A 25,444-nucleotide genomic window follows, 5' to 3' on the forward strand; every position below is an offset into this window, starting at 1 on the left:
TGCAAAATACAAAGCAACTTACCTGAAATAATTTTATCCAGGACTGTGTGGACACAAATCCAGCAATCAGCTCAGAAGTTTGTGGATGCTCAGATCACATGTACCGCACTGAATTTGACCTATTTCCTATTCAGTGACTATGCTGAATTGCTACTGACAGTGGCTAATCCACAACTATTTCTCCTATTTCCTCAAACACAAGGATAAAAGCTTTCTGCTTCCTCATCATCATGTATTTTTAAAATGTTTATTTCTTTAGTCAAGGTTCTTTCAGATCTGTGTTTCAGAGCCAAAAGAGCAGTGTGCATTGCCAAATACAACACAGCATTAATTCTCCTTGAATACAAAAAAAGTCACTCCTGAAACACAAACAATATGCAGCTACTGCTTTTAAATCATGCACAGCACTAAAACCTTCCGACAGCCTAGATGAGGAAAACAACTTCCAAGAAGCCTTGAGATGGAAATATTCAAGAAGTCTTCCTGGGAACACTACACAGCTCTTAAAAAGTGTGTACATTTGAATATATCTGGAAATGCAAACCAGTCATTTTCATCTTACAACTCTTTATTTCTCACTTAATTTCACTTGCTGTACAGGTGGCAATAAGAGGATTTCTGCAAGTGAACCTGAAAACCACCATGAAAGGGATCCAAGGAGGTTTGGCATTTGTTTCAAAAGATTCTTCAGAGCATATGGTTCAAATGTGCCAATACTTTATTCCAGTTTAGATGTAACAGCCTAAACAATAACTTCCAGTTATGGAGTAAGAACTACTCAAAACTAAACAGGAGGGGCCATTACAAAGGAAAAAAAATTGATATGTAAAAGTAACACAAAATCAAGAGAAAACATTTCATCTCTACAAATGATGAAGTGCAAAGAAACGTGTATTTTCCTAACACTACTGTAATTTCTTTCGTAATCTATCAGTCTTCAGTGGGATTCATGGAACTGCAGCCCTACTCCAGAAAAGTCTCTTTAAAAAAGTGCAACTCCACAGAACTGTTGCTTCTCAAGTTCCTTAAACTGCGTGAGTAAATTCATCCTGGGACTTGTACATCAAAGCTAGAGCACCTTGCCAAGTGCATCCCAAACTGCACTAAAGAGTCTGTAGGATGAATTCTTCCAAAGCATACATGTGACTACAGAGTTTTCAGTGGAAGTCATGCAGATGTAGCCAGGGGCAACATGCAGAGCAATGTTTGGATCTGAACTGCCAATCCTATGCCACAAGCTGAGTGTTCTCTGCCCTCACTGAAACATGTCTATTGGTGACAGCAGAATACATCCCCATCCTGTCTCCTCCATTGCTAAATAAAATCTAACAGGAAGAGAAAAATGTACCCTCCACATGAGGGAACTGGATTTTTATTTCCACAATTAAACAATTCAAAGCTGCTGCTTGTCTCTAGGCATATCTAAACACTCCAGGAGAAACTCTACAGCTATGGTGAACTGCTTGTGAGAGTCTCACAGATGAAAGATTTTCCTCACTCATGCAAACCAGCAGTGCAAGTGGTGAAGGACTGCAAAGAGGGGATACCATAGACTCTGCTTGAGTAGGGCCAGGGGGAATCCCTAAGATTTCTTCTCTCTCTACAGAGCGTTGTCACAGGTGGTCCTGGAGACCTGGTTGCTGCCCTCTGCCATCTGACAATCAGATGCCATCCTTTTGCTTTTTAATCAATTTCCAGCTTTCTGTCCATATTCAGAACACACCAAACTGGTGCTATTAAAAAAAAAAAATCAATTTATTTCTTTGCATCTGCAAAAATATGGCTCACAACACATCCCCACCTCAAAGGCACAAATGTTCTTCATCCTGCCACTTTAGAGCTCTTGGCCAAAATAGAGCATTTTCAAGGACTAGCATCTGTTTACAAGGAACTGATAGTTAAGGCACACAACAGAAAAGCACATTTCTTCCTTGAGCTAAAAACTATGATAGCTGGAAAAGTGAGGAATGTAGTGAGACCAAAAGTTTAAAAAAGTGAGTTCAGCTGCCTACTGTCATCCACGTAACACAAATGGTGACTTCACTTGGGCCTGAATATGCACCCAGCTTCCTTACGTAATCCACCAAATGTGTTTTCAAGCACAAATTAAGCAACAAGAGGGTGAGCTGTTGTGGTTCCTGGGAAGTGATAATTGCTGTACAAAGCCTCTTTCTAAGATAATGTCACAACCCTGCTGTTCGGGGTCTAATTTAGAGACACTAGATTGGTAGGATGTGTATTTACCTGCCCATAAATGTGCACCATACTGGGGCAGCCAACACCACACCCATGTTTTGGTGCAGGGTGATGCATGCAGACCTTGTCTGACACTGCTGCTCCCCAACCACTAGGTAAGAAGCCTGATCCAAACCACTGCAAGTACAGTACACTGCAAATGGACACTCAGATTCCACTTACTGCTCCAAAGTGGCCATATGTAACATTACAGAACAGCACCCATGCAATTCATTCCTCCTAAAAGCAAGGTTTTCTTCCCTGAGTCAAAAGCCCCCAGCCACTGGCACAACCACGTGTTACATCCTGGTGGAGAATATTTCATTGTACTGAAGCACGCCCTGCCTTCCACACTGAGTGCATGAAAAATAGCTGTAACATTTCATTTAGCTCCAAAAATAATCAAGAAGCAGTCTGGGGGGTCAACATTTTGGCCACGAAAAGAAAACCAACCATGCTAAACTATGTAGCTCTCATCTCGCCAAGTTGTTTTATATGCCAAACTAAACACAGACTAAACACAAATGTCAAGAAAAATCGTGAAGAAAGGGAAGAGCCCAAGGATTGCACAAACCAGATGGTTTAGTCATGGAAATGGATGCAACAGTTGGCAACAGCTTTCTGTGCCTGCACCAACTTTTCATCTGATCGGTGTTTTCAGAAAACGGTAGATTCATTAACAGATACTTAAATACAAGATACTTTAAGTTCCATAGGAAAAAAAAAAATGTTTGTTTGGTTTTCTCCCTCCCACCTTTTAATAGGTCAATAAAAAAAAAAATTGGCAAAAGAACTCAAGCACATTGGGATGCAGAAGCTTACAGATTTTCTCCTCCCAGAATTTCCAAGTGGAAACACATTCTGGCACATGCACTCCACAGAATCCTTTTGTAGCACATGAAATAACAGCTTTTCCTGTAGCTGCAAAAAGTGTGGGTCTCCCTTTTTAAGGATCTTCTTGGAACTGGTGGCTGGTAATTGGTGTTACTTTTCTTCCTATATGAAGATACAGACTAGGCCATAACAATTTTTTGGATACTGGATCAGGTCTCCAGCCAATCTGAGAACATAACTTCCAAACACAGCTTTCTGACTTCTTATATTTAACTATCCCGGTGAAAGTTTTAAAGAAGGTTTTCTTCATCAAAAAGCCTCTTTATTTACAAGTACATATTTATCCTGTGTCCTTCATGATTAGGGACTGAAAAGAGAAATGATACACATCCAAACACAAAAAGATGGAATTTCACAATAGTATCACCATCACTAGCAAAAAAAAAAAAAAAAAAAAAAAAAAGTAGTGGCTTAAGCACCTGCAAATTTCAAAGCTCTTATTTCAAAGAGAAAATATTGTTCTTAAATAGCTGGAATCAGACAAAATTAATTTACTTCCTAGAAAACCACATTTTCTTGAAATTAAGTCACAGTAATGTGCTAATATTATAAGCATTAGTCTCCAAGCTCACTACAGATTTAAACTGGAAAAGGATGTGGGGTTTGAAAGAGATGGTTTTAATGGGAACACTTAGCAGCAGTCAGTCTTCAGTGCTGTCAAAACCACCAAATGAACACTGCCTGATACACTCTTCATTCTTCAAAACCTGGCATTGTGCAGAAGTATTGGCAACATTCATGTTTACAAAGTTGGCAGAAAACGAATGTTTATTTTTATCCTAGAATTATCACACAAAAAACTTAAAAAAATTCAAATCATAATGAACTGTTGGTACTGCTGTTACAACCATGCTGGTGTTCTGATTCCTTTCAAACCTCAACCGATGCCCATGAGGGCTTTACACATAGGCCAGGGAACTGGAAACTAATTTACACTGCTTCGTTACACTAAATCCCTCTAAACAATTTCATACAGCACTTTGATAATCATGGGTAAACAGAAAAATAACTGAGCTTCCTAGTAAAGAGGGAAACATACCACCTTGTTTTCCACATCAGTGAGCAACTGAGGTTTTGGCTTCAGCCACGAGTATGATGGACACACTTCATTAATAAAGAATGGAGGTGACTTCTTCCCCCACGTCCTCCCAAGTGTTTTCATTTCAGTCTGAGTTAGTCCTGTTGCCATTACTGAACTGTGCACTGGAGCCAGGAGCAGATGTGGTAGCCAAAGACCACCACACCATACCAGTGTTACACACCTGTACCTCAGCACTGCCATTTCATCCCCCGTGAGGCAAACACAGCCCCTGCCCAACTGCCCAATGCTCTCTCTGGCAGATCTCTGTTCCTTAGACCCTTGACCGCTACCACCTGCTCGTGTTTGAAAAACCTGCACTGTAGCACCTAATTCTTCTGCTGTCCATTGCCCTAGGGCAGGGCTCCCAAGCCTCCTCACCAACACTGAGCCTGCCCTCCAACTCTGTGCCAATTTAGTAGCTTTAGTTCACTCTGACCTGAAAATGAAAACAATTCAAGCAATCATGACTTAAGCAAAATGTCTGTATGTATTATGTCAGTTACAGTTATGCAATGGCCAATATTAGTAAATTCGTAGCTCATTTTAAATTAGAACTCTTTAAAAAACAGCAACAAACAGTTCCATGGCATGTACCATTCTTACCATGGGGATAATGCTTACCCTTTGTCCAAAGGGACAGTGGAAACAAGTATAAATATAGAAACTGTCTCAAAACTGCAAATCTAAGCCTATGTTAATGCTCTAAACTGTCACTGACTTCCACTAAAATTATTCAGATCCAAACATAAGCAATGATTTAGGACATCAATTTATAACATAATGCTGGTGACCCTGTACCAGTCAGGCTGGATTGGTTTCTGTCCACAAAGCAAACTACAGAGTGGCAATAGTTTATCGCTGGTTTTGCAAGAGCATTTAGTATGCAAGTATGTTTTTTTAAAGATATACACACTCATTTCCCGAAATTCAACTGTGGCTGAGTATTCCCCTTCCAATTGTCAGTAATTTTTAAACAAATTAGATACTAAGCCCTTTCTGTTTGGATGCTTTGCTTTGTTTTTCCAGCCTGAATGAGTCTACAAATATTTTCTTAATTATACAAGGCCAATGTTTCACTTTGCAAACATTGAAGATGAAGGAACACTTGAAGCTTCAGCACCAGAAGGAAAACAAGGAAGAGTGCAGAGGGTAGCTCCATTTGGAACCACAGAGCTGTAACAATTATTGTTCCAGTTTGATACAAGTAACTCATAAAGACTTTGATTCTAAGTAGTCCCATTGTTCCTGACAACCAAAGTGATTATTATGTGAGATCGGACCTTCAAGACCCTTGAGTAGATACAGTTTGTAATCCTGCAGAACAGCAACACAAACCAGTTCCCCTAAGTGCTGGAGAGATAAGAATACTTGAAATCTCTTGCAAAATGTCATCTCAGTTCATTCAAAACTTCACCTACTTCCTTAGAAAAAGGAGTCGATCATTCTTGGAGATTGTTCCTGTCATTTTTTTGTTGTTGCTGAAGTACTGAGTTCTTGACCTAAGGTTTTATTTATGTGTTAGCCCAAATGAGGGTAAGGAGAGACGAGGAGCACTGTACTATTAGCAGATTAATTAATATTACATGTGATGCAATTGATGATTTTCCCTGTTTGTCTCCCATCTCTCCTTACTATTCTCATTCTAGTGCCTTTTTTGATTTTTCCAGAGTGCTGTCACAGAGCTGTGGAAGTTCCTTCCTTTGTGAGAACAACATTGCTGATTTCCTCTAAGTCTTTGCTTCCATAGGAAGCAGATAGCTGGCAGATTTGCAATGGAATGCTAAATCAACTATGGAAGTTCTGCACTGCTGTCTGTTTCTGAGAAAGTCGCAGAAGTTCTTCTCTAATTGCTTTGATAAGAGAGGCTGACGAGTGACCTGGCTGGAGGTCCTCAGTGGAACTGGTGGTGTAGCAAAGGCCCTGGCCCTGAAGGCTGTTGTGTGGAAGCTGAGCAGGAGGTGCTGAGGGCTGCCTGGCTGAAGTCCTCGGCATCTGGAATACTGGTGAGGAGGAATATTCTTGGTGTCCATGCATATGCGTCTGGAGAAAGGGAGAAACCATTACTGTACTTTCTCAATAAACATGATTACCCCAGGAAAGACAATAAAGCAAAAAGGCAAAGAACAAGGGGGAAAGCAACATGGAGATGCTTCTATCTGCTGCAACAGTTCTGCTGTTACATGAATGAGTGATGTCTCTTATGGAGCACAAAACAAGTGTACACAAATTCTTGGACTGCCTTAAGTTCAGAGACCCCCTTTCCGATCTACAGTATATTTAGGAACTGAAATGGAAGGAGGTGGGGAGAAATCCCACAGGACTGGAAATCAACAGAATTGGCTTCTCTTACCATCCACTTCCATCAGCTTCCTAAAAGACAGCAGCAGGCAAATCACTTTGTTCCTGTCTGTCACTTCTCCGTACTATTTATAAGCAGAGATACTACAATTTCCACCTTCCCCTTTTCTGTCTGCTTTACCTGTTCAGACTGTCCACTTTTGCAGACCCTGTGACTGACCAGTGGCCAGGAAAACACTGTCAACAGAAGCACCAGAAGAAAACTACTTGGATTTGGAAGATCAGATTTTTCCATACTGAACACATGAGAAACACTCTCCCAGCTTAGGTACAATCATTGTTCCAGGGCAGAAAGGGGTTAATTCTGCTTTTTTTTTCAGTAACGTACATTTTATAACAAAACAAGAGAGACAGAGAACAGAAGCCTGAGTTTATGGCTCGTCTTTCTGCAGACAATCTGCTTAAAACTAAAACAAAGCACGGATTTACAGTACACCAGGTGACTGCACCAACTCCCAGTATGGACACAAACAAGGTACATTTTGAAAATCTACATTTCAGCTGACAACCCTGAAGCAAGTGTTTCCTCTTGCCTCGTATTGCTGAAGGCTGAGAGACAGCCTGAAGCAAACACTGGACACAGAGGACTCGAACACACAAGTGGGAGCAAAGCAACGTGATCCCCTTTCGGGGGAGCAGCAGATCCACACCACAGGCACCACAAGTCAGGGAGCACTACCTTTCTCTGGGGACAAGCCTTAAGGAGTAGCAGAGAGAGCAGCCTGATGGGGGAAGAAAGGACAGCAAGGTCAGCTAGAAGAGGATTTGGGAGCAAGAGGGAGGGGAATGAAGACATTACAAAGCAGAGCCTGAGAAGGATATGGGGGAACCTAAAGCAAGAGCGGCAGCGAACACAGAAATGCATGGGAGCAAGTTCCTTAAAATCTTTCACAATACAAATGAATAAAATTTAAGCCATTTTGTATAAAGTAGAACTAATAATAGATTCTGAGCCTCTTGTGCAGCTCACATACAGCACTCCTCCTTTACACAGTTAATTCTGGGAGACAGATTAAGGAGAAAAGAGGCTTTAATAGAAGAATGATAGGTAAAGGTTTTCCAAGTAACATCCTGTCTTATTTCTTATAAAAGAGAGGTGATCTTGGTATCAGAAAGGAAAGAATGGGTCTCTTGATTGTTCAGAATTATTCATTTGGCAGTGAAACCTGAAACTAATTCTTATGTGCAGTCTAGAGTTGGCAAACCTGACAAGTACTCCGTGGGTTTATAGAGATGAGATGACATAAAAAAATATTAAAAGGAAACACTCCTAGATACATGAGTCTTTAACAGCAACCTAAATTATGCTCAGGTTACTTTCACATTAAAATGCAGTATGTGATTCAGCTCCTATCTCACACTGCACTAAATTACCACCATAAGAATGGTTTCTTAAGGGAAGTTAGGGAGCCTGATGACCAGTGTCTGGTTTTTACACTAAGTTTATCAAGGTTTTCTTAAATATCTCAAAAAAAGAAAAGGGTGTGTTTATGCGATTTCATATATAGCACCAGAATTAAACAGGTCTGTAAAACTTCAGTACCACACTGGTTTAGAAACCTAACCTCTACTAACCTATGACAGCAAAATAACAGGAGCAAAAAGGCCGAAATAATTTTTACTGCTTTAAAAAAAAAATCTTTACTAACAGAAACATACAAAGATATATTATGCAATATTGCATATGCAAAAATATATAGTTCTATAAGATATCCGTACATTTTACACTTTTATCTAGAAACGTCTGGATAATTAACAGCAGTATGAAACAACTGACAAACATGTCTTTATTAAATCTTCCTTCTTAAGGAATGAAGATTTATGAGATGAAAGTGTAAATCGGTTAATCTCCATTTAATACCTACTGAACTCTAGCCAATTTCCACTGAACTAGATATATAAAAATATACACAGACATACATGTGTATACGTGTATGTATGAACAGATATGCAAAATTCACAAAACCAGGTAGCTAATTAGACATACCTGATTTGTTTTAACCATATTTGTTATCATTGAATCTGATTCTGAGTAGCAGAAAGGTCAAGTTAGGCTGTGCTCTGCTGGATCTCTTAACCAGCATGTATCTCACAAGGCCTAACTTGGGGACTGGAGAGACAACTAAGTTGGGTGAGATTTTTTAGAGACACTAGAGTGGGCAGCTGATTAGAAAAACAGAGTGAAAGGATAGGAGTATCTTTGGGGATACACTGAAAACCTGGAGGAAGGCTTGAGAGAACAGTGGAAAGCTACAGGGGACTGTAGATGGGTAGGAGGTGATGCCAGGTGCTGGAGGGAGGTGGAGATATGCAAGACACTGAACCTATCTGTAAGAAGCCAGGCTTCATTTGTTCTGCTGCTCTGATGAGCACTTGCTCAGGATTGCATTTTGTGTCAGCTAAGGAAGAGCTGTCATTCTCCTGGTTACTCTGGGCCTTCTGGATGGAGAATTAAGGTGAATTGTTGGTACCTTGCACACTGGCTTTGGGCAAGGAGATACAAGTGAGAAGTCATATTCCAGCAGAAAAACAGGCTTCAGGACTAGAGGGGTGAGGATCCTGTGAGGAAAAGTGCTATTGCAGGATGACAAATGCAGATCTCTCCTCAGTTTGTGTGCAAGAAGAATGCTCTACATTTCAATCTTCGTAAATGTAGAGTTTAATTTTAGAAGCTTGCTCAGAATGAGGGAACAGTAAGATAAGACAAGGTTTGCATAGGACCAGTTGAATAGTGCACAAGGAACATGGCCGTCACTAAGTACAGCCACATTGCCAAAACAAGAAAAGACAAATTTAGAGCTCTCTCCTAGTGAAAAAAAAAAAATAAAAAAAAATCCAAACTGTGATGGCAATTATTTAACTACAGAAATCTACAAGATCAAGGTTTTTTTTTTTTTTAAATGGGAAGAATCGTTTTCAAAAAAAAAAAAACCAAATTGCTCACAGGAAAAAGAAACTTCAGGCAATATGTGAGCTCTCCTACAATCGGATGACACCAAATTCAAATAAGATTTAGTTTGTGATCTCCTCCTTTTGCCTGTTTTTTAATAACAAACTGAAAAAACTCACATTGCAGTAACATATGAACTGCAGCAACCAGTGAGCAAAAATTTCTGTGAAAGCCAAGGAAATCTTTAAACTGAGATGAACTGAAAGAAAAACAGCCTGGATTTAAATGACCTGAACAGGAACATGCCCACAGATCTACAAAAGCCATTTTCAGAAAAGAAAAACAAATGTAAAAAATGGTCAATAGATGATAATCCAGAGATATCTCTGAAAATTAAACTCGAGACACTAAGACTGCTCATACAAGTGCTCTTTTTGATGTAAACTGAAATTATGATCTTGCATTCAAATGCCACAGTTTCAAGCACAGAAAGCACATTAAATTAGGGCAAACGGATCTTTTGGCTTTGACAGCTGAGGTTTTTGAATAGTATCAAATAGTGCAGCCAGTTCTCAAAAACTTTATGCCGCTCCTCTTGAGTTTAGAAGAAGTGGAGGTAGCTCAATTTCACCAAAATCTAAGAATAAGGCCATCCTGTTACATTTCCTTTCTGCAAAGTTATGCCATGATTATGCAATACTGCAAAGCCATGTCAGTATGAACACACACTCTTCTAAATATGCAAAAGGAGGAGATCGCACCTTCTTCCCTCAAGGATGAAACCAGAAAAATATAGCTTAAACTCAGAAGCCAAAGAAGAAGCATAAAGCTGTCACTCCCAAGAGTACTGCAACAAACCTGTCACAGGTCAGTCTGCTCCAGGATGCAAGTACACCAAAGAGGGACTGGTAGCAGGCAAGTGTGTCTCTCCTGGCAAGGCCATATACTATCTTCAACCTCACACATCTGGTTGAATCAGAAATGCCAACCTCCAGAAGCACTGCTGCCAAGGACATGAAATCACCACGGCTGCCTGGGCAACACGGGTAAATGAGTATGTAATCATTTACCACATCCTGCTGACTTAGGCCAGGAAAGCAACTTGTTTAGAAACACCTCTAATGTTATGTGCAAGTATGTACCTTTTTCTGCTGCCCTGACTCCCACTGTTAGCACTGACACAGAAGATAAAAGAACTTTATGCATACAAAATAGGATGGTAGCTTGGACAATTTAATTCAATGCTTTCTAATGACAATGATCTCAAAATACAGAGGCATATTTCAAAGAAGGAATGGAAAGCAGTATCCACCTCTGCTGGAGCTCAGAAGCAGAACTGGATGAACTGCAATTAATGGGTGAAGGCCTCGAGTGAGGGGGAAAAAAAAAGGTTAGGGTAAAATGAGAGAAAATACTTAGAGAAGCAAAGGTGAAAGAACAGCAAGCAGAATTCAGAAGAGCTAACGAGGGTTCAAAGAGCAAAGCAAAGAATGTCAGAGAAGCAACTAAAGTATTCCGGGGTGGGGGGGAAAGTTCCAAACAGTAATGCAAGAAAAAAATACCCGAACATATCACTACTTTGGAAACTATGCAAATGTGTAACAGTACTCACTGCATCTCGCCTAGCACATTCATCCTCTCCACGATACTGGGGCCACCCTGGCCCCCCCGGCTGGCCATGCCCTGCTCTGCCTGAGGGGATCTCCACTGGTTGACCTCCGATCCTGCTAGCAATTCCCACCTGAGTGAGGTGCTGTATCTGAGAACCTTAAAAGCAAATATTGGGTTTTTTTTTTTTCATCTTTATACACAGTCAAGTTTGCAGGGCAGACACACGATAACACAAAACTTTGTTGGAAGCAGGAGACGAGAAGAAAATGGAGTTCTGTTTCTGTGCAATTAATAAAAATCAGCAGAAAGAAGGCTGTCAGTGTGGAATAAAGACAGAAAAGTTACGTGCATTTTGTGAAGTTCATGTGAGTGTGATGCATTTCGCGGCACTGCACTGAAAGAAGAGGTTGAGATACATGCATCTCTGACATGGGCTACTCTTCACTCCAAAAACATGCCAGCCCTTTCTAAGCAGTGCTTACTGAAAGCTCTGCCAGTGCTCTCATGTCAGTTAGTCAGCAGCAAAGAGAAGGCATTTGCTCCTGTGGCACACCTTATTTGCATTACACTGGCAAGACCCTAACTCTGTACACTGCCTCCTGTTCCAGGGCTCTGAAGAACAAAATACATGGCTATGTAAGAGTGTGCTTCTCCCAGCTTTGCTTTGTGGTTAAATATTAAACAGTGCTGTCATTAACTAATGAAGGTCAGAACACGCTGTATCTCCTTCCAGCCTGTAAGCCAACCTCCTCCTTTCTCCTTTTCCTTCCCTTTCCTCCCTCCCACTGCTTTCAAACATATGCAAGGATAGCTGCCACCATTAATTGCAAGAGATACATAACAACATGCCAGCTTTCTTTCTTCCTTAATTTTCTCCCACAGGGAAATGTCATTTAGATTTTTATTCCTAAAATGACTAACAATAGTTTATTATTAATTAGAAATGAAACATATTTAACCTAGAGATACATAAAACTGTGTGTATGTACGAAAGGAGAAGAAAAGACAAAAACAACAGTGAGATTTAGGTGATGGACGGTTAGATCACTTTCCCACTTTCTCTGAAAACCCCCCAGTATTTGAGAAGTTCTATATTTACACATAATTATGTTGAGAGACAGAAACTAAATATATGAAGTACCTCCAGATTTAAAGCAGAATACATAAGAACATTTAGATAATAGTGTGAATCAGAGAATAAAATAACCATCAATAAACTCTAACAGTTACTCCATTCCTACTATCCTCATTCATTTAACATTTACAGGAAGATGAGAGCAAATATCTAAACTGGGCTTCTGACATAAGAATATGATCATATTTCCAGTCTTTTTCAAGGAAGAAAATATTTATCTGGGAGAAAATTAAGTGTAACATTTGCATAGCAATATAATATTTTATTCTTAGAAGTGTTTGCTGCTTAGCTTCCATGTGATATTACCATCTTATTCATGACAGCATTGGTGACTGCTATCAAAATTACCTCAACCAAATCAGGGAAGGTGATTTCATGTGGGACAGCAGAAATAGATAATTCAAACTAAAAATAAGGGATATTGCTTTAATGCATACAATTCTACAAAGAGAAATAAGAAACACAGACGTAGAGAAGTATTAAAACATTTTGCTGTTTAGCATGCTGATATGGGATGCATCAATTAGTTCATTTAGCAAAGAAGAAGGAGTTAGAAATGGAAAGTGAGCATTCATAGTAATCTCTAAAACAAGTAATTTTCCATTCTTAGAGAATGGGGTCTTGTGAAAATATTCTCTGTGATAACCAGTGCATGTAAGATACCAAAAAAGGGTCAGAGCACTTCCTTTTTCTGCAAGGTCCTATGAAAAGCAAAGTTAACATCACTTTGAGATATTTTTTTTTTTTTGGGCATTGAGGACAAGGACCACATATCACATGTAGCAGCTGACTGACATCTTAATGGTGAACTTGGCATAAGAAGAGATACTGAAAAGGATCAGCTATTTTACTGCATATTCAGCTTAAGTGAAGGGTACCTGCAGTGCTTCCAAGGGGTCGTGGCCGTGCCACTGGTGGCATTTCCTCTGAGTACATCCCTCTGGAGGAATACTGAACCTCAGGTGGTGGCTGCTCTCCATGCATTAACTCTGCAGGCTGAAGAAAACCTGGCCCAAAGTTCTGCCTGTGGAAAAGGACTCAAGATTAAAATAAGTGAAATCCCTAATTAGAAACAATAGTGTGGGTGTGCCTCATACAGCAGTTATGCCTTTTAATCTACTTGTAACCTTCAATGTTGAGGAAAATATTTACATATGAAGAATACGTTTTAACAAAATTTTGCACAAGTGTTTTTCACTTGGGTTGCAGTCTCCTCAATGCAGAGAAAAAAGTTCACAGATCTTGAGATCTTGCTTTCCCCTTGGGGGAAAAAAGTAAGACTTTAGCAGTGATGTAGCTGCTTAACTCAGCAGCAAAGCTGACACTACTCAAAGAGTTTCTAGGCACGCACTTTTGGTCTGAACCAAAACAAACTGCATGACGTGTATTTTGTGAACAATTATTACTTCATGGAGTATTCTGATAATATTTCAGGAAGTTTTTAAAACTGTGCTCTTTAAGATTCATGAAATGACTCAAAGCTGTCATTAGCACATATGAAGAAATGCAGTGCATACTGAAATGAATGTTTCCCATCAACCAGCCTGGTGCTGGTAGTCACTGCTACATATTTATTAAAAAAAAGTTAACAACAGAAACTGTAATCCATCTAACTTCACTAATTGTGTGAGTATAAATGAAGCAAACTGAAACAAGCAGCCAAACTCAGGCACATGGAACTACTACACAAAGTTAGGGCTACAGATGAGTTTTCCATGCCTTTTACCACAATGGCATCTTAGCCTTCCTAGGCTACAGTCTGCAGTGTATCCTATTCCTCAAGACCTCAATTTTACACCCCTTTGTTTTACCACAAAATCCTGTGACTGCATCTAATTCAGACTATTCTTGATTCGTGCTTTGTTTGGAAAACTACCCACCTTCATATGACAGCCAGATACCAAAGAAAGTTGACATAATAAATTGCCTAATACAGCACAAGCAAGTAATTGTAAATAAAAGTACCAGCTATTTGGCATGCAGTGTTCCTAAATGGAGGAGGTTTAAGGGCTTCAAGATGTAACAATCCCATTGTAGAAGTGCTAGAATTTCTCCAGTTCCCTCACATACAATCCCCACCTGTCCACTCAGCAGATCCAGAGGAAACCATTTCCAAACATACAAGCTAGTTAAAAGAAATGCTTCAATGGGTAGGTAATGTTTAACAACATCACTTCTGTTATGTTAATCACTGTAATCAGTAAAGGATGTGGTCATCTGGCCCTTTATGCCTGCAGTATTCAGCTGGAATTTTGAAGCTGATGAATTACTACAATTTTTTTATGTTGTCTAAAGAAAATATTTTCTCACCTTTACTGCAAAAGTATTCTTTTTGTGCCAATTTTTCAGAGGATGGGAAGTAAATTCTTTATTGCTGATGCGTTCGTACATGAAAGGTTCACATTTATTAAGGCTTCACCTTCTCAATCTTCTTTATAATAGATAGCTATAGCTTCTCTTTAAAGTCAAAGATCAGCATAAGACTATAAAACCAGAATACAGCTCTGCATCTGTATCATACAGACTTTCTAGTGATCCTTCCTATTTCCAGACTGAAACGCAGCTTTCAATTTTTGCACATTGAAGAAAACCCCAAAATCATCTCCAGTCATTTAAGTCAGGAGATACTGCTCCAAAAATCCATTTTACACCACTAATCCACTGTAGCTCAGTATACCTATCTCTGTTGCATGATTCAATATCCATTTTCTGGCAAAAGCTGTCCATTGTGCTCTTATGACTGTCTAGATGTTATGTGACCTAGGTCTTTTAATTTTTTTCCCCAGGTTGGTTCCAGCCCATTAAAGATGCTGATAGTGTTATTTCAGAGAAGAGAACAGTATGCTCACCCAACTATTATTCCATGCATTGGATATTTAACCCAATGGACTATGACATTGATGCATGCCACCCAGTCACACTGACCTCAGGTTATTTTTCCTTCCTCTAACTGGCGCACTGCTTCTATCAATTTGTTTATCATTATCTTTGGATTTTAAGAATAACTCCCACTGCACAACCGTGACAACTCTTCCCTTGTTTTCTACTGACCAAGCTTTAGGAAGCTTTCTGTTTTAATGAAAACTTTGAGGAATTCTTTCTGTTCAGATCAATGACTTTGCAGATTGTTACCTTAATCTGTTGACACTGGCAAAGCCAGCATTTGAACTTTTGTGATTTACCTAAATTCAGACTACCTATGCCAAAGAACGACAAACTTTTGAACAAAAAATATGTTGTGAAGACACTATCTTGCTCAGGTGTATTAAAAAAAATGCTCTGACTACAGAGCTTTCATGATTAATTTATCACATTTTCCCTGAATATGTAACAGGCCAACACAGACAAAATCTCCTCAATAACAAACACCTGGTTATGCTTTACACTGGCAGTCTCAAAGCTCATATTCTTCAAGGCAACCTAAATTACAAAAAGTACACCACATGCCATACTGTGGGCCATTTCATGTGTGCTCTACTCACACAAACTGTCACCTCCAGCCAAGAACAAAGCAAGATGCTTAGAAACGTCTCCTTTTCTACTCGGTCTTCTTAAAATCAGGTTGCAGAACAATAAATAAAGGAAAGTTCTTCACAGCCATTTTACCATCAAGTTTCCAAGGTATTGAAGACTTCAGGTGAAGTCTGATGAATGACACGAATAGCTGTGGGATTTCATCTCATAAGGTGAACTCTAAGAAGGTAATGAGAGAGCAGCACAAGGCCACCATTTCACCAGCCTGGCTGCAGGAGCTTGGAGAGGGTGAGACAAGTCTCACCCCAGTGAGTGCCATGACTCAAGTGTCCAACTTCACATGTGGTTAAAACACAGGAACCAAATGTGAAATTAACAGTCACCTGGACAACTGTTTTCTCCCCTTTACACAATTCTCCCACAGCAAGAGCAGAAGAAGATGGAAAATTTGTTCTTCCCTGGATTTTATAATAATAGGGCTGCGAGGCAGACTTTGTCTGTGAGGGTCACTGCACTCTGTCATTTATTCTCAGCTCAGCTAAAAATAGAATGAATCTGTTAGTCATATGAAAGCTGTAGTGAGTGAGTGTTGCCCTGAGGATACAGAAACAAGATGAAAGCAAGAGTATTGGGAGAATTACATGCACCTGAGTAACTGTTTCAGGCTCTCCAAAAGCTCGGGCTCAGTGGTTTAGTGAATATTGGAAGAATACCTCTATAGCTGAGGGGCTAGAAACACATTTCTTATAAACAGAGGCTTGGATTCCATACAGCATGCATACGTCATTTATGCTTCATAAATAAATAACACAGACTGGATCTGGACTCCTGTTACTTTTCATTTACACAGTACTTTGCATAATAATATATGTGCCAGTAATAAATCTGGAGTAACTGCAAGGAAAATAATAAATTATAATTTTATCAGTAAAAAGCTACCTTGGTAGGAGACCTGGTGCTGTTGGCGGAGTCATTCCAAATTCCATGTATCTCTGTCAGAAGAATGGGAAAAAAACCACCAAATTAAAATCAAAATGCATACCTTGGGAAGTCCACAGACAGCCTTTTAAGTGATGAATAGCAGAAATCACTACGTCTGTATGTAGGACCTGAGAGCAGCCATAAGAACTTTAGTTTTACAAAGGAACACAAGAATATCTGGGAATCACTGCTACGGCAGGTGCAGTCTCTTCTGTTTGGTCAGAGTCTTAATTTAAAAACTTTCAGGAATACTTTTTCTCACTTGCAGAAGACCAAGAACTGCTCCAATGTCTACTTAGCAAAAAAAAAAAACAAGCTTAGCATTTGGAAATCTCTTTTGACCTCAAACAGCATCAGACTGCAGCAGAGAGACTACAGGGTTCAGACTCATCAGAACTTGGGATGAGCTACAAGATTATCCAGGTGTTTCAGTGCTCCACCAAAAGTGAAAAATCATGTACAGGAACACTGCTTCCCTGTACCTTTTACCTTCATGAAATCTCTTCATATCCTACTGAAAAATAGGATCTATGCCAAATACATTCCTTCTTTGTCAAAAATAGGAACTACCACACATATTAAAAAAAAAAAAAAAGTTTTACTCTCAGACACAGCAAGAGTGACTTGTGAAAGATCCTGAGAATTGAGATTATCCTTGTCTTGGGTTGCAAAGCAGCATGTAACCAAAAGTATGTATTCTATCACCATCTGTTAAAACCAGGTGGGGTAGCAACCTTCATCTTTTCCAGACCCATCCTTCCTCCAGGGAGTTATCTTCTGTTGATGGCCCACTGAGTCCCACTGCATGACTGATAAAATTACATCACCCCATAGTGAGATGCTCCACCCAGCATTCCTAGCTGAATATAATCTGAGATTTGGAAAATCAGAGCAGCCTTTTTCCACTGGATTCCAGAATAAAACCAAACCCTTCTACATCAACACTGAACCTTCAGAGGAAAACTGCACCCTTCTACATGACCACTGCTTCAACAGAACCACATCTGTCACTCCAGGAGGAGTGCAGTCACCATTTAATTGTGGTTTAATGGATTAAAGTCCATTTAATCGGACTGCTTCCATTTAATCGGACTGCTACCAACACCCTGATTGATGGGGTGTCAGGTTGTATTCTGACTCTGTCAGTGTTCCGGGTTTTTTTGCATTACTGTAATTTTATTTTGATTTTCCTAGAAAAGAACTGTTATTCCTATTCCCATATCTTTGCCTGAAAGCTCCTTAATTTCAAAATTATAATAATTTGGGGAGAGGGGGTTTATATTTTCCATTTCAAGAGAGGCCTTTCTTAGCAGACTACCCGTCTTTCAAACCAAGACAATCCTAAAGGCAATCTCCTACCTTCTCTTTGTGGCCAAGATGGGAAAAGAGAAAAGAAACCAAACAGCTCAGAAAGCAAATTCATCACCTTGTGATGGTCTTTTCTGAATTCTCCTCGTACCGGGAACGTTCTGCATTTGTGGTAAGCCCCGACAGCAAGGGGACAACACCAGTGGCTGCGGCTCAAAGGGGCAGAGACGCCCTCCGGAGCGCATCACAAACTGCCCGAGCTGGCCCGGGAGGCCGTCCCCAGTGCGTGCCCGTGCTCCCGTCCCTGCCCAGCAGATGTTTACCGGCTGTCCCGCCGACACCCCGGGCGCAGGAGCGGCCGTGGAATTGGCCGCCTGGCCGCTGGGAGCCACCAGCGCGAAGGCATCGTCCAGCAGGGAGTGCATGGTCTGCCGAGCCTCCTCGATGGACGGCTGCGGGGGCACGTACTGCGACACCGGGTGCGAGGGCAGGCCGGGCAACTTGCCCGCGTCCGCTGAGGACGACGTCTGCGGGTCGGGAGGCAAGTCCGGATCGGACTGGAGGAAACACAAAGAAGGCGAAGGGCAGTCACGGAGGGTATCTTTGCCAGAACCAGCACGTGCCCTTATCCTCCCCGCTTCTGCACGCACATACGTAACGCCGGCAGCTCAAGCGCTTCGCTCGGCGTGATCTGAAGGACTCTGCTCTCAGGTAAGGCAGCGGAGCTTTGTGCAGGGCTTACTCAGCTATAACAGAAACCTTGTGGTTTGCAAGCATGCAGTGAGGTCGTGCAAAGAGCATTTCTCCACCCAGAAAAAAACCCAATAATCTGTTTACATCTTTGACGACTCGGCAGCTTTTGCAGTTCTAAGAAATTAATTCAGTCTTCAGCTTATAACTGACCACGTCGGCAGTAACATTAAACAATTATCACTTCCTAGAAAAACACAGAAAGGAAGCTGCTAAGGAACTAAGTGGTTACCTGCATGGAACTTGAACTTGGGTGCATCACCTGAATGGGATTCATGTAAGTGTTTCATTGCAGCAATACCTTAGGCATGCATCATAATTACTGCCTGGGATCTTACCACATGGGCTTATTCATCAGTGAGAGGAAATTAAATGAGCTTTCCAGCAGCAGACTTATTATCAGAGCTCATTCTTACCATTGCACGCAGACTGCAAAATCAGTTGTCAAGAGGCACAAACCTCTACTTTATTAGGAACTTAGCATTCTGAGCAGTCTCACTGCAGATGCCAAAGGGGCTGAGCCTGCTGTGTGCCATGTCTTAATTAAACAGCTTCAGATGATAATTCATTCTACTGCAGCATGACATTAAAATCATCACACTCATGTTTAAAGGCAAATCTCCTTCAGAAATCTACATCAGAGTTGCCTGACCGCATATGTGGCTAACAGTGAAATTCTTAAAATTATTAAACAATCTTTAAAGAGAAGAACTGTCCAGGGGATTCCCATATTAGCACTTGGCTTCATGAAATGTGCTTAGAAGTGGTTAAAGATGCCTAAATACTGTTTGTGACACGGATATGATTGAACAGACGTATTCTCCAGTGTCTTTCTTTTTTTAGATGTGAAACAAAATTTATTTTCAAGACATTGCACTAGAATTGTTCCAAGTTACTGTAGTACAAAGACACGTTTCTCTATCATTAAAAATTAATTCCCGCATTTGAAAGATGAGACAATTTCGCACAGAAAGACCTGAGTCTTCCACTCTGTAAGAGCAAAGGATTAAATTTTCTGTGATACATGAATATATAACATCCAGCAAAATGGACTAGAGTGGAACTATGTTCAAGATATTGTGGAACATGTCAAGCACACTTTCATGTACATAACACAGTGGTGTTAATGAAAACGAGGCTTTGGTTCTTGGCCTCTGTAAGATCAAGGTACACTTGGCACAATTTTACTGCTTAATAATGAGAGACTGTCAACTAAATCCTTATTTCACTTTGATTGGGATGCTAACTACATGACTGAAACTAACCATATCATATGGACCTTAAACAGAAGGCCAAAAACCTGCCAATGTCACAACTGTCATCATCAGAACATTCCTGCCATTCAGGAGACATACATACAATATATGCAGAATTATTGACTCCTGGAGGCCTTTTGTATGTCCCATCACTGTCAGTTGTGATTAACCTGTCCTTCTCGGCATCAATCGGACTCCCATTTATCTGATGGCGACGGCGCTGCTTGGGAGAACGTTTTGCACGAGAACTTAACAGGAAAAAAAAAAGCAAAGACAGAGAAAGAGAGAGAGAGGGAGAGAGAGGTAATCACATTTATTTATGAAATTTTTCTCCTCATCCCACTCAAGGCCGAACTCCTCTGCCCATTTCCTCCAAGTCATCCTTGCCTCAGCCCCATTTCTCTTGCATTCTTCAGTTTGCCATGCCAGTCCCACTAGGTAGCTCAAATTTCTTTCCTCAAGCTTTTCTTAATAACATTCTCATTGGCAACTCTCCAAAGCATCGCATTCTTCCCTTAAAGTCTCTCCACAGTCACCTCCCTCCTACACTCATCTGTCCAAGAAGCCTGTGTTCCAGCTCCCCAACCCTATGTGTGACACATCTGCAGCCACGGAACAGACCACACTGCCAACAAGGCTCTGTGCCTGCTACACAGGGTTTAACCCCACCAGGCAAACCAGCAGATGAACCCACACCACTGAAGAAAAGCTGCTTTCTATCAGTGCAGAAGCATCCACTGGGCACCAGTGGTGCTCCAGGAGCGAAGTGCCTGCATTCATAAGCCCAAAATAGAACCCAGGGAAAACTTTCTCTGCGAATACAAGGCTAGGAAGGCAGAACTGTGAGGCTGACAGATGTGCCTTATAACCTTTTATGTATTCCCTCTGGGTAATCTTATTGATTTGTGAATTTGCCTTTAACATTCAGACTCTTCATCCTTTGTAGGTTGTTCAAGGTTTTCCCTATTTTACATATTCTCCTCCCCCTCTCCTGCTTTAAAAAATATTATTATTTGCTGGTTATATTGCTTGCATCTATATTACCTGAAGGTTTCTTTTTTACTGCTGATATTGTAATTTTGATCCCTCTACACCACACAAGAATTATTCAAACAAAGGCAGAGCAAATACGAAATTGTTTTAAGACTGTTTTCATATATTTGGGCTTATTTATCAATAATTCACTTGCAAAAAAATAATTTGAAATCAAAACATATACTGAAGTAAATAGAAGTCCTTAGAACAACCCAATCCCTTTCACCTAGATAAACTCAACTAAGCGATCAAAATGATTTTAAGCTCTGACAGTTATAAAGTACAGTTCTGACGTAGTTCGGGCACTGACTGTAAAATAAAACTGTTTGTTGCATCTCCGAAATCCCTACCTCTTCCTGGGCTCTATGAAGACAGTAGGCACACTGCCTCCAGGGTCCAAGATCTTGTCAATCTGCATCTGTGCCTTGCGATATATTCTGTGCTGTTCTTTGGAGTCAACCACCACCACGTCATCCACCACTGGAAATTCATAGTGCCCTTTACGCTTGGCGCGGAGGCGAATCTTATTGCGGTGATGCTCGATCTCGGATTTATGCCTCAGGGCTGTTTGTATCTTAAGGAAGGAGAAGGGAAAAAAAAAAAAAAAAAGAGGAATATTTTTTCAGTTGGATTTTGCCGCTCTTCTGTAAACCTCTCCTCCCCACCTCTCTGTCTGCCCCTGCCTCCCTCCCCCTAATCTCTGAAGGACTAAAATAAGTCGCACAATTTATGAATGCACTTTTCTTCCTGGATATTTCGCAGTCTCTCCGTTGTTTCCCCAGGTAGATGTATTATTATACACAACACGATTGCCAGCACAGCAGGTGCAATTAGAGGGAAGTGGCAGTTTGTTAACAAAAGGCAGGAGGAACACAAAAAACTCCTGCTGTCTGCCAGACGTAACACTGAAAAAATAAGACTAACCAGTCTGTAGTCAGCTATGTTAGGCAAACAGGTAGGTATTTGATCAACAGTGTTAAAATCTGCCACCTTTTCCCTTTAATGACCTTCATCACGCAAGAAGCAAGAACTCCAAGAGCCAATTGAGCTCATAACTCAGTGCCTCTGCTGTGCATGAGAAGCTGCCATATGCTATGCAGGAACACAGCAGCAACACAAGGGCCCAGATCCCCAGATGAACAGGGCACTATCAGCTCTACATCATCTTGGAGGCTGAGTTTTCATGCCCCTGTCCTACCTTTTTTCAAATTTCATGGGGTACATGTCATTATGTGTTAAGGCTGTTGTAAAACCACACTTTGTAAATCCTGGCCCAAAGCACACTGCTGGTAAACACTTGAGCATCAGATTAGGTAGCAACAACTGCTCTGTCTGCGCTGAACTAGTTCTGGAACACATCTGCATTAGCAAATTACGAACCAAATAAAAGCTGATTTTTGTGTACTCTCTCATGAAAATCCAAAAACTAAAAGCACATATAGGACACAAGTCAGACTTGCTCTTTATGTTTATAGTAAGAATCATATGTCTTCTGTTTTCCGGCTCCTTCATATTTCTGTTTTCTGGCTCCTCTTGCCTTCTGTATCCTAGATATGTATGTATTTGCCTCTCTTCAGTAAGGTACTGAGAAACATAGATTCTTAACCAGGTTCAGTTATAGACAGGTTTGAGTAATCTTCCACTCTGAATTGTGAACAAATGTCATCTTACACCCAGTACCAAACCAGGATGCAGGTATGTGCTCCTGTCAGGCAGTGTATGATGTGGTTTTACAGTGCATCACCTCTCCTTGTGCCCTAGCTATGTTCATATTCTGATTACAGTAGCATGAGCCTCAGAGAAAGCAAGAGATTTTGTATGTTTACTGTCAGGTACACACATTAGAAGTTGAAAACAATGTACTGGGCTGCAAACTCACACCCCAGAAAGTTTTGAGATAGCTTCTTTTTATAAACAACATCCTGAATTCTGAAAAGTAAAAGAATGGTGTAGAATGAAAACCAAGGTGGGCCATATGTTCTAATTCACATACATTAATTAGCACAACTCTCTTTAATTCACGTCCTGCTGACTAGCAAAAGGATGCTAACACAAAGGTATCGTGACCATCAAATCCTCTCTATGTTTAAATTTTGGTTTAGGCACATCATAAAAACATGTCGAATAATTTCCCTGGATGGAAACAGGATTATTCCTGTAACTTGCCAAGATTCAACTCCTCAGGAATTTACAAGGAACTCCTAATAACAAGAAAGTGAATACTCTTCACTTCCCCCTTGGCTAGAGACACAATCCTCCAAAAACATTCAAAGCGCTTTCCAAAATACCTCTTTATTGATTTTGTTGGTCTCTGCTACTCGATCAGAGAGCACTGAGTTCTGAACTGGAGGTGCTGCCATGGGCTGCATGGCAATCAGCTGGATCTTGCTTGGGACGCGTCTGCTGGCATCTGAGGAACGGGACATCCTGTCCACATGTTCAAAGATAGAGGCTGAGGAGTGCTGCTCGTTCCCACTGCTGGTCTGAGGAGGTCCTAAATCATCAGAACCAATACAGAGTGAAGCAGTGCTGTCAGGGTTATCACAGTCAAATGTTAAGATCTACAGATGCTGCGCTACAAAACTACACCCTGTTTTCCATCTGTGTCTAATTTGCCCTACAGGCCTTCCAGATGACTCACATTTAGTGTACAACAATTTTACCCCGTGGTTCGCAAATTATAAACGTTTTCCCATTACATTTCCAGAAGGTGAGCTGTCATTCTTTATTTCTGTAAATCAATCTCTTGGCACTTGCAAACCCCCAAAATCTCCATGTACTTTACTCCATAAGAAGCTGTTTAAGTACATTCCACTAATGACTCCTCTTATCAGTATTAAGGAGATGCAAATTGCTCAAATGGGGGTTCAAAGAGCAATGAAAGATGTCTCAATGCAAAATGTATTTTTTAAGTGATAAGAGTGATACAGGAACAAACAAAGAACCCCTTTAGAAATCCGCACAAAACACAAAGAATTTTAGACATTTTACTGATTAACACTTTTAAAGCAGATGCTTTCTCTGTGACATAATAAATAGTTCACATAATAATAAGCAATCTGCCTAAATACTATCATGTTGTAATTCATTGAAGAGGTTGAACCAACTGATATACAACCAGTAAAAGCCATTGTGAAAACCAGTATGCATGGAAATGCACCCCGGGTCCTGCCAACAGGTAATTACTTCAACAGAAATGGGTCACCTCCCTCAAGTCTTGAAATCTCCAGGATCACACCAGTGATTTGCAGTCAAGCACAGATCTAGTAATTTTTTTTCTGAGTCAGACCTCTATCAGAAACTGTTATGCAGATGAGGCTCCCAAAAGCTATTGAAAACTTTCAAAATAACCTTGTCTCATCCACATTATAAAGCCACACATTGTCAAACTGCTTTTCACCATGAAATACAAGCAATGAGAGATCAAGACTTGTGACTCTACTTATGAAGGAACACAAGAGTGTTGAGGGACATAGTCCCATATCTTTCCACCGACTTCTAAAAACGGGATGTGGTTCTCAGTACTCAAATCAGGAGGAAAATCTAATTTGATTCTGATACAGAATGAATTGTTTATCAACATGATCCAACTACAACAAGGGACAGGAAGGGAAATAAAATAGTCACTGCTGTGATCCTGTTGCAACATGTGCTGGCAACACAGGATAGGGTTCAGAAGAGGAGTGAATCCTATCTTTCATAGAAGGTCACAGTAGGTGACTTGCTGCTTTGCTTCCCTCTTCCAGTACAACAAGGGAGCAGGACAAGAAAGGAACAGTATGCTTTATTATATCCACAGCATACTAGTTCTGGGCTGGAAAGCAGTCTGGCCACAAGTTAAGTGAAATCCCTGTTCATATTCCTCAAACTTGATCGAAGCATTGCCAAACATAGACATTTATAAAAGGTATGCATCATTTATAAATGTGATTTCTCTGTATAAGTGTTCTTAAAAAAGAAGGTAAAACATCTCCATTCAAGATCTCTGTGCCCCACGTTTTGCAAGACACAGAGCCTAAATGAAACATATTCATCTCTCTTCTGTAGCTGTTTGTATCATCTTAACTATTTGTCATCTTCACAGCCCCATCTTCGTGCATCTCTCAGAAGTGTGCAAGCACTGCCTCTCACAGAGAGGGGCACAAGATATATTAAGGAATTAGTGTGAAACCCTCAGAGCAATAGTATAGTCAACAGAGATCTGAACTTCTGCATCCATATTCCCTATACATTAGTCATTATTTCCTTACCTTTTCACTCTATCATCCATTCCCAAGCCCACTGACCTCCAACACAAGATTTTAAGGATATTTTTGTATTACGTGGTTAGTGAGGTCCAATATTTTCAATTACACTAAGCATTCACTCTGGATCTTTAAAATTTCATCCATAACTTTCCGTTCTGCATACATAAACAAGTGCTTGGCAGAGGCCTC

At 40.5% G+C, this 25,444-nt stretch overlaps 1 protein-coding gene across 1 annotated transcript in view; it reads right to left on the reverse strand.

Annotated features, from left to right (window-relative positions):
• Nucleotides 1-5,995: 5,995 nt before the first annotated feature.
• The window catches only part of KIAA1549 (KIAA1549 ortholog), a 137,294-nt gene continuing 117,845 nt past the window's right edge, over nucleotides 5,996-25,444 (reverse strand). Inside the window, exons 14-21 of the mRNA XM_062491546.1 lie at nucleotides 23,297-23,502; nucleotides 21,359-21,582; nucleotides 20,077-20,221; nucleotides 18,291-18,524; nucleotides 16,618-16,670; nucleotides 13,083-13,228; nucleotides 11,071-11,225; nucleotides 5,996-6,250 (exon numbers count right to left, since the gene is read on the reverse strand). Coding sequence (XP_062347530.1) covers nucleotides 5,996-6,250; nucleotides 11,071-11,225; nucleotides 13,083-13,228; nucleotides 16,618-16,670; nucleotides 18,291-18,524; nucleotides 20,077-20,221; nucleotides 21,359-21,582; nucleotides 23,297-23,502 — 1,418 coding nt within the window. The remainder of the gene's footprint in view (nucleotides 6,251-11,070; nucleotides 11,226-13,082; nucleotides 13,229-16,617; nucleotides 16,671-18,290; nucleotides 18,525-20,076; nucleotides 20,222-21,358; nucleotides 21,583-23,296; nucleotides 23,503-25,444) is intronic.

The sequence above is a fragment of the Cinclus cinclus genome, chromosome 4, assembly GCF_963662255.1.
Source record: "Cinclus cinclus chromosome 4, bCinCin1.1, whole genome shotgun sequence".
Lineage (NCBI taxonomy): Eukaryota > Metazoa > Chordata > Aves > Passeriformes > Cinclidae > Cinclus > Cinclus cinclus.